At 36.2% G+C, this 9,977-nt stretch overlaps 1 protein-coding gene across 15 annotated transcripts in view; it reads left to right on the top strand.

Annotated features, from left to right (window-relative positions):
* KDM6A (lysine demethylase 6A) overlaps positions 1-9,776 on the top strand; it is a 159,968-nt gene extending 150,192 nt beyond the window's left edge. For 7 of the 15 annotated variants that reach the window (XM_082331346.1, XM_082331347.1, XM_082331357.1 and 4 more), the window contains 2 exons: positions 3,645-3,771; positions 4,701-7,222. In XM_082331346.1, coding sequence (XP_082187472.1) covers positions 3,645-3,771; positions 4,701-4,997 — 424 coding nt within the window. In that variant the 3' untranslated portion in view covers positions 4,998-7,222. The other 8 variants (XM_082331356.1, XM_082331358.1, XM_082331351.1 and 5 more) reach the window with 6 other exon arrangements.
* The last annotated feature ends 201 nt before the right edge of the window (positions 9,777-9,977 follow it).

Here is a 9,977-nt window from a genome sequence, read left to right on the forward strand (position 1 = left end):
TACTTGGATTAAGCCCTCCATCCAAGTTAGTTGTCAGCCACATCCCGAGTTCCATGCTATGTGTGCAGAGGGGAAGAAGATCGAATGATGAGTTCTGGTTTGTAACATCTAGTAGCAGTAACCCGAGATAACTCTTTGTTGCGGTCACTTCTATAGTTATGGTATAGCTGTTACTAGAAATTGGTGTCACCAGAATAAACAGTCTAGTATCTGATCTTGACTTTGTAAGCATACTGGAAATGCAGAAACCTTCATGAATTTTCTTAAGATAGGAAAGCAGTTGCATGATTTTCCTATGGACTGCTTGTCTGCAGAACAGCACCAGCTGGCAAGTAGCTATTGTCCACTGCTCCTGGATTTTGTTATGTACAAAATATAGACATTTGTGTGTTTGTGTGTGCGTGTATGCATGTGTATAAAAACACTTGAGAAATAGTGATTTCTGATACAGCTGGTTGAATTTCATCTTGAATAGCTGACTTTTCATTTGTCATCAGGAAAAAAAAAAAAATGTATCACTGACACAGCTGTTATCTTTTTGCCAAGATGCCCATCTGTATCTAAAATTGCACATTGATGATACCTGAAGTGTTCAGATAGTTTGACTTCTGTCTCTGGGGCTTCTTAGGTATCAGAATAGTACAAAAGAATAGCTCTTGGAAAATGATAAAAAGTAGTTTATAATTCCAGTTTGAAAGTTAAATACAAATATGTCTTAATGGGTCATGTGAGAGTAACCACTACATAGGTGATAAACTAAAATTTAAGCGTACATATAAATATTGGGAACCAGATTAATGATGAAAAGAAATAGAATAGTAGTAGGGGGGGAAAAAAATAATACAAGGAAACTTTGTTTTTGGAAGAACTCTGAAGCCTCCTTATACTCTCAGTTAATATCCAACTCGGTGCTGTCCTGCTAGACAAAAGACAAAGAGCAAAAATTGAAACTTTCTTATGAAATGTTTTTTAAAGATCTGATATTACCAGTAGAATCATGAGCAGGAACACAGGCAGGCAGAATGATTTAAAATTTGACTGAGGGAGCGCAACCCTCAAGAAAAGAAAAATTAACCGCAAGCCTCATAGATGGAAGCTAGAAGGACTTTTACAAATGCATCTGAGGAAGAGAAGAATTTTAAAGGTAGTGGGAACATAGTAATAAAGGCTTAAAAAATTAATTCCGAAGTAACTGAAATACTAAGTTCTTTTACAAAAATAGTTTTAGAAATGTAAAAGAACATGACATGGGAGAAATGATATTGCACAAAATCATGAAGCCAGATAAAATACATTTAAATATCAGTAGGGAAGTTATATTACTGAAAGATACAAAGAGGTCAGTTTTGCATTGTCATTGGGATGGTCTCCACACTTGAAGAATTTTTTTACTGGATATCTAAATATTCAAACAGGTTTCTCACTGCCCTTCTGGAATAAATCAGGATGATGTCCATTTTAAAATCTTCTCTTGAATACTTGAATTTGACTGGACATGATTTACTCGTACTCTTTCTGCCATACCCGTAAAGAATTGGAGAGAGAGTTATGGTCCAGATTTTCTTTTAACTGAGTTCTCACTGTACAAGAATAAAAGCAGGCCTACAATACTAAAAGCTGACACTGTTTAACTTATACATTGTGACTCTGCTAGACACCTTTTTGGCTTTCTTTAGGCTCCCCATACTTGAGGAAATTGTGGTGCATTTTCAAAATGATGGTTCATATGCTTTCTCCCATTCTTTGACAGCATGAAGTGGTTAACGTTTAGGTTTTCAAATGCCGTTACTAGGGCCTCAGTTTTATCCAAGGAGGGGGAATTCACCTTCTAGCTATTGTTTTTGGCTTTGGTTGCAAATTTGACAAACATCGCAGCAGTGTTATATGTGGGTTACATTTTGGGCAATTCTTTCTTCACAACTGTAACACTAGAAAACCCTGTGAAAACAACACTTTGAAAACTCTTTGGAAGTCAAGAGTGGGGAACAATGGTGGCAAGTCTGCAGATGTGCTTCCAGTTGCTCTTTGGCATACCCAAAGATTTTTTTCCAGTTAACAGCAGGAGGGAAGAGAAGAATGGTAGCTTTTAAGTTTATTTGAAATCAGGCTGTATTGAATAAAAGAATGCTATACCAAAGTTACTGAACTTGTCAGAAGCACATCTACGTTAGCCCGACACGCAAGTGAATTAATACGTGATCTATCGCATATGGTTGGCCTTAGCATCGTAAGTCCCATTAACATCAAGCTTGGAAAGTGTTGAAGGACTTACAGATAAATGAGCTGTTTAGTTTTCTTGAAATTCAGTGTATGAAAATGTTTGACATAGAAACATGCTTTCAGTTTTGCATTATTCTTGCAGTGAGGGTATTAATGAAGCCATAGACTTGTTTTTAGTGAAGATGAACAGTCTGAGTGTAAAACATCAAGAGGAGAGTATCTCAAAGTAAGCCTAAGATTCTATTAACTACTTGGAAACACATGAAAGAAACTTTCCTTAAAAAAATAAGGAACGTATATATTACATGTTTAAGGCTTTAAAATGGGAGAAGGATCAAGTTGAAAACATTTTGATAGAACTCTTGAGCACTTTGTTTTCTGTCCAATGTTTATTCTTCCCCTTACATTTTTTCAATCTTCCTTCTGCATCTAATGAGCATGTAACATAACCACCCTGTGGAGGAGAAAATTAAAGGCTGCAAAGGCTGCAGCTCAAATGAATAGGATAGCTGAGAGCTAAAAATTACTGTAAATAACATCGTAATTTAGAAATCTAGCAACCTATTTTGCCAACTTCTTTTTAGAGAACATATGTAGCTCATACAAGCCTAGAAAACAAGTTAGATTTTCTAGTACAGAAAAGAACTGTATAAAATTATGAAGATAATTTTTTTTTTTTATCCTTTACAGAAGTATGGCAGGGAATTACTGATTTTAATTTGACATTTGACCAGTACTTTTCTTCATTCAAAAAACAAGTGTTAAAAAAAATTTTTTTTTCAATGTTATTTTTTTTTTCCTGTGAGGGGGGTTCCTTTTCTAATACCAACCTGTCTATTCTTTTTCCTTTTACATGGAAGAAGATACTTGTTGATAGATTTTATTTCCACTGTGTGCAGAGTGATTCCTGTCAGAACTTGATTTTCCAGACTTTGGATAACTGAAAGTTTAGTAGTGTTGAGGAAGTAACAGGGTTTTTAGGATGTTAGTTAAAGCAGTTCTTTGGATAGGCTATAGTCATTTACACAAAATGTAAACAGTTATTTTGAACTTGGCAGTTCAAACTAACTTTTTGCTGATAAATTTATAGTTCAAAATAAAATACGTGAATTGTTTTTGAAAACACATTGTTTTATTGTGCTTAAGAGAGCATTCATACATTCCAGTCAAAAATGAAAGTTACAGCCTGTTTGCAGTGCAAGGGGCAGTACCAAAATGGAACAAATCTACACAGAGGTCTATGAGCATGTGGTCATAACTTCAGTGTAAGTCATGGGTCCAGTGATTCTTAGTAGCCAGCTGTTTCTGGAGTCCCAGAGGAAGAGTAAACTCCAGGTACAGGGTCTTGGAAGAAATTTAAGCCTACTTGAATCTTGCTATAAAGTTGAATATTGAACTGAATATACACCTGATTTTGGTTGCAGGTACTGCCTGTTAAGAACTCTCAAACAGTGTCAGACACTGAGGGAAGCTCTAATTGCTGCAGGAAAAGAGATTGTCTGGCATGGGCGAGCAAAGGACGAGCCAGCTCATTACTGTAGCATTTGTGAGGTCAGTAAAAATATGTGTGGGGCTTGTGTACTACTATAATATTTATTTAAATTTTGTCCTGTCTTTTGTTGTTGTTGTTATTTTAATTTTGCTTTTAAGTTGCAGCATCTACTATATGCTATAAGCACATATATGTGATGCAGTACTGTCTTCAAAGAGCTTACCAAGCTGTTTTTCTAGACATAGGCTGTATTTTGCTACAGTCTCTTCCTCACTACTTCCACAGCATTGTTATTCACTAGGTCGATTTTCAATTCTCAGTTGTTATAAAAAGTTGTTATCCCTTCCTGCATATAATTTGATCTGCTGAGCTTCATTTTAAAGGTGTATCTGTCTTCATTTCAGAAGTCAACAACAGCCCCAAAAGAGAGAAAATTTAAGTACATTTTAAGGCATACCTATTTGCTGAAATTTTTGATTCTACTTGCTGTTGATGGTTCCTTTAAAGTATTGGATTATAGTTTTCATGAAGCTTAAAAGAACATAAAATTTTCCTACCCCCCTGAAAATCAGTTTCTAGTTATCTTCTGACTGAGCGTCTTGGGTAGGATGAGCATGTGACTGAGTAGAAAGGAAAGAAATCACAAAGTTCTTTTGCAGACAAATTTAAAAAAGGAAAATTAGGTATAATTGTTATAAATCCCCACCGTACTGAGTAACTCCTATTCAGAGTATGAATCCTGCTTTGTCAATATTGACCAAAAGCTTTCCCATAGCACTGTTCATGCAGACATCCTAAGTGTAATATTATTACAATATTTCACTTCTCTGCCTGAGCCTTAGGAGGACAGATTTTCCCTGAACAAATCTAATTTTTCTCTTTGCATGCACAGGGTAAGGCTGTAAATCTGAAAGAAAATACAGTTTTCATGGTTTAACTTTAAAAAAATGAAATTGTAACAGTTGACTTTCTGTTTCCTATCTAATAGGTGGAAGTCTTTGATCTGCTTTTTGTCACTAGTGAGAGCAATTCTCGAAAGACCTATGTTGTACATTGCCAAGACTGTGCACGAAAGATAAGCACGAACCTGGAAAATTTTGTGGTGCTAGAACAGTACAAAATGGAGGACTTGATGCAAGTCTATGATCAATTTACATTAGTAAGTCAAATTAATAAGTGGGTGCATAAATACATTATTTGTAAAGCAGTTGTAGACTGTCTTGGTACTCCATTGTATGAGTACCGTGGACTTTCTGATTCAAATGGAGGTATGGGTTGTGTGTGATATTTACAGAACAAAACGCTGAAGAGTCAGAATTATGTGAAATAGTACAGTAACTTACTGCAGAACATAACCGCTGAGTTTTCAGGAAAAGTATGATGTTACAATTCATAAAGTTGTGGCTTTAAAAATCCAATAGAGATCACCTGAAGACCATAACTGGATCAGATGGAGATGGGAAGAATCAGGACAGTGAAGCTTGGAGAAACTAGCACCAGGTTCAAGAGCATCTCTAATACATTGGTTGTGGTATGAAGTCAGTATAGCAGCAGAGCATCCTATGCACTCAGACCCCTTCCCTCCCCTTCCCCACCCATCCCCTCCCAAATCAGCACTGTCCTTCTGCTTAGCAAGTGGATGCTCTCAAACAGTTCTGTCTTTTGGCTTGGGGCCTCCTTTGCACTTCAATTTAAAGCAAAAAGCCTCTTTGCCATTATAGCTTTGTGCTATATATGGCAGCCTCCTGCTTTGAACTGTGTCAGCACAACTGTCCTAACATTTCACCCAGGTTTCATTGTTTCAGGCAAAGATGGCTTGTTTGTAATCACAATGAAAGCGATGCTGGATTTATTTATAAGCCTTGCCTTTCTGTCAAAGGAGACAAACATTGGACAAAGCGTTACGAGAATTTCGTGTTGAATTAAATAGAACAGCCCAGAAACGGCTGTGCCTTTTGATTCATTTCCAGGTGCTGCAGGAAAATGTATGTTTAGACAATTATTTCATGTAATGCTAGCATGATAAGTGGTGACCTTTTGAGCTAAGGCCTCAAGGTTCAGCAGTAGAGGCTGTTGAGAGTGCGGGACCGTGTCCTCTGAATTTAATTCTCTTCATTGGTCCTACAGAGCCTGAGGTGGTTGAACTTCAATTCACACTTCTAGGAGCCCATTGTCATTATTGTTTGTGAAATACTGCAATTTTGAAGTGATGATCTGTTATAGAAAAGCATATAAATAAACACCTGTTCTCAGATACATCATCCAGTTGAGTGGAAATGGGCAAGAACGTTTCTGTATGGAAAAGAGGGGGGAGAGAAGGGTATTTTGTTGTCTGTGTTTATAACAGTATATAGGTAACAGTGATGATATTGTCCCTAGAACAAGGGTTCTCAACCTGTGAGTAGCTCCCTCCTCCACGAAGGCCTATATCTGCAGCCCTAAAGGGCGTTAGTAATTGTTCTCTTGTGAAATTGGTGTGCACATTCGTTTCTTTTAAAGGGGATATAATCGATTGAGAAGAGTCATAGCCTAAAAGTGACATCTCTCAGATCTAGAAGAGCTGAGGTTTGTTGTAAGTCACAGGACGAAGGTAATCTCAGATGGTAAAGGTGGAATAGGCCTACCAGAGAGGCTTGGTGTTTGGGGTAAAGTACTGGGAGCAAATATGGGGATCAGCTAGTGTTAGTGTTTCATAGGTGGGTACTATGGTATGATTCAAAATGTCTTTAAAGACTGTGAGCTGCTTCTTGAAGGGATTCCACATCATGACAGGACTGATGAGAAGGAAATGCCATCAAAGATGCAGTATTTTGATGGTAATGCCACAAAGTGCAATACTGGGAAATAGTTAGGTATCTTCTAGACCTTGTCGCCTGAAAGCAGGCAGGAACAAGACACCTGGCTTACTTCACTCTTGAGGCACTGGTGGTGTCTTCCAGGATTTAAAAAAAAAAAAAAAAAAAAAAAACAAAAAACCAAAACAAAAAAAAAACCCATAAAAAAACAACTTTGTCCCTATGTCAGAGAATCTGAGAGCCTTTCCACATATATCCTAACTTCAGGGTTATATGTTATTCTTTAGGTAGAGGGGAAAAAAAAATGAAACCCGCAAGGCGTTTGGAGAGCCACAGATGGACAACCCACCTCCCATTGGTAAACAGGTTGAGAATCCCTGTTTTAGTGTATGTAAAGATACATCTATACTGAGCCCACATGGAGCTCTTTGCTGCCACAATGGGACTAGTTTTGGCAGCTCACATTGTATTAACACAGACATCCCCGCAGCATCCTCCAGCCTGCAGCATAGGCAAAATCCTAATGCAGAGTAGTCCTAAACTACGTGTTGTATTTGAGTAAGTTGGAAAAAAATGCCAGTATCCACTTGAAAGAGTCCTGAAGGGTAAAAACAGCAGTGTGTGTGACTTTAAACTCATGGTTACAATTTGTGAAGGTCTTGGTTAAACAACTGAGTTTTACACCCTTGTAGAAAAGGTAATTTAATGTTTTCTTTTTCAGGCTCCTCCATTGCCATCCTCCTCATCTTGACATTTTTTCATGGACATTAAATGAAAACTTTTCTGATATTCAGGAAGTGACCCAGTTCTGCACCACTGATTTTTGTAGCTATCCCGTAAGGCTGCTGGCTGAAAGCTGTGTCTATGCAACCTTCCAAGTGCGGAGTGTCAACCAACTGGACAGGAGAGAGCACTGCCTCCTACTCCAGAACTCAAAACAAATAAAGCTCATCCAGCTGTGCTTCAAAAAAATAATTCCATGTTTTGTATATATCTGACAAAACTGGCAACATTATACAGACTACTGACTTGAAGACCACCTCTTTTGTATTTCTCTGTTTCTGGGCTGATGAGTTGGTTTCATCCATTTTTCCCCTTCAGAATTTCCCTTGGAAAAAGTACTAGCTTAGCTGGTCATTTCTTTGTAAGGTAGTTAGAAATTTTAAGTCTTTCTTTGGGCAACTTTTTTTTTTTTTAATGTGAAGAGTTAGGTGATATAAATTTTTTACTGCTTTTATGTTTTTCTGTCTTGTTTTGAAACCATGACGGTTACACTTTTGGTTCCTAAATAAAATTTAAAACAATTAACAGCCAAGTCACAAAGATAAATGGGTTGCACATAGACTAAGGAATAAACTTCAGATTTGTGATTTTTGTTTCTAATCTTGATGTAAATTTACACTATTTATAAATACATATTTATTGCTTGAAAATATTTGTGAATGGAATGCTGTTATTTTTTCCAGATTACCTGCCATTGAAATTTTAAGGAGTTCTGTAATTTCAAACACTACTCCTATTACATTTTCTATATGTAAATAAAACTGCTTAGCATTGTACAGAAACTTTTATTAAAATTGTTTAATGTTTAAAGTTTTTCTATTGTTTGAGTTTTAAAAAGATTTTATGTACAGTGCCCAGTTTTTGTTCTTTTTTGAATCTGATTATATATATTTTATATATACTCTTGTGCTTGTGTATATATATAATATATATAGAAGCTCAAATATAAATATGTGTATAAAGATTTAGAGACTAAATTTTTCTCGTTTTAAGTTTTACATCTATGGTAGATTTGAGGTGTCTACTGTAAAGTATTGCTTACAAAAGTATGATTATTTTTAAAGAAATATATGGTATGTATCCTCAAGACATAAAATGACCTTCAGACTGGTTTATTGTTAAATTGCACTTTTTGCAATAACAGACCAATAAATAGTTGCTGCCAAAATGTAGTAGTAGAAAATAAGTAACGGATAAACTTTAAAGCTCTTCAAGAAAATACCAGCTTTGACAGGAAGTTTGGCACTAGTTTTAGAGAAGGAATGAAAAAGGTGAATTTGAGTTTGGATGGGGATGTTCTCTAGAATTCAACCAAATTGCAACTTATATATTACAGTATGTTCTATTAACAATTTAAAAAGTTAAGACTGAATCATCTTGGCGTCATTGTTGACCCCAAAAAAGGACGTTGTTTTGTGGTATTCTATTGTATTTTCACATATTTTGTAATACAAATTCACTGGTAAATTTTTGAAGCACTAGGTTTATTTAGGGCAAGTTTATAATATATCATTGTAACAGTTCGCAGTTTTAATGATGGTATTTATTTTAAGTTGCTCCTTTCTCATTAGCTTCTTGAAAATGCATTAAATCTAAATTTCAAAATTGATAGCTTTCTTATCGATCAGAGTTGACTGATGCAGAAGGTTCTGCATCAAACAATTTCTCATAATTTCTCATTAGTGGGGTATGTTAGTGATTGCATTGTTAAATTTTTTGTAATCAATGTGAAGTGTTAAAGGCACAGAGCATGCTAATAGTTTCTTTTGAACAAAAAGGATCGCCTCTTATATTTGTAGCTTCAAACGAAGGGTGTTTTAATGAAGAACCAGTACAGCTTGTCTACTGCTGTTACAACAGTTTAACCATAGTTATAAATTACTTTCTTGCTAGTTCTTACAACAGTTGGACAAAAGGGTATAGAGATTAAAGAAAAGTATAACAAATGCTCTTGCCAGCAAAATTACCAACTAGCAGTTAGGAAGCCAGTATTTGCAGTTCTGTAAAGATGTAAGTCTCAGCTCTTGATAACAAACTCTACAACTCATAATTTTTTTTACTTATGTATTTTATGCAGTCATAAATATTGTAATCTTGACAAACCATGCTGCAACTGAAAAGCTACTCCTTTACAGTAGTCTTAAACCCAAATAAAAGCAAGATAACTTACCTCAACTAATGGTAAACAAAAAGTCCTCGTTTCTCAGTGCTGTAAAAGAATATTGCTAACTAGGGAAAGAGCTACTGTGCGCTAATCAGAAGGGCTTTGTACCTTTCCTCCCCTTTGGAAAAGAGGATATGCCATTACCGGAGGAGGAAAATTCGTATTTCGCCAACGAACAAGTAGACCAAGCCAGTGGAGCATCAGGCAGTATTGCTCACTCTGCTTGAAGGTTTTGGCATGGATTTGAATTGCTGCAGGGCTTTAGTATTTTGCAGTTTTCATACTTCATAATCACACTATGCTCCTAACCGATGGACATTTTGATCTATAAGCTGCTATGATTTAGAATGCTTTTGTTTCCTTTTATTAAAAAAGCACAAGTTAATATTTTATCAATTGTAGTTATTACGAAGCGCTTCTGCTTCTTAAATTCCAAAGCGCATGACGCAGGTGAAGCATTGGTAATCTCTGGATACGTCCAGGCGTTAGCAGTTGGGTGGGGCGGGGGGAGGCCGGAGTCCCA

The sequence above is a fragment of the Platalea leucorodia genome, assembly GCF_965183815.1.
Source record: "Platalea leucorodia genome assembly, chromosome: 2".
In the NCBI taxonomy this organism is placed as follows: Eukaryota; Metazoa; Chordata; class Aves; order Pelecaniformes; family Threskiornithidae; genus Platalea; species Platalea leucorodia.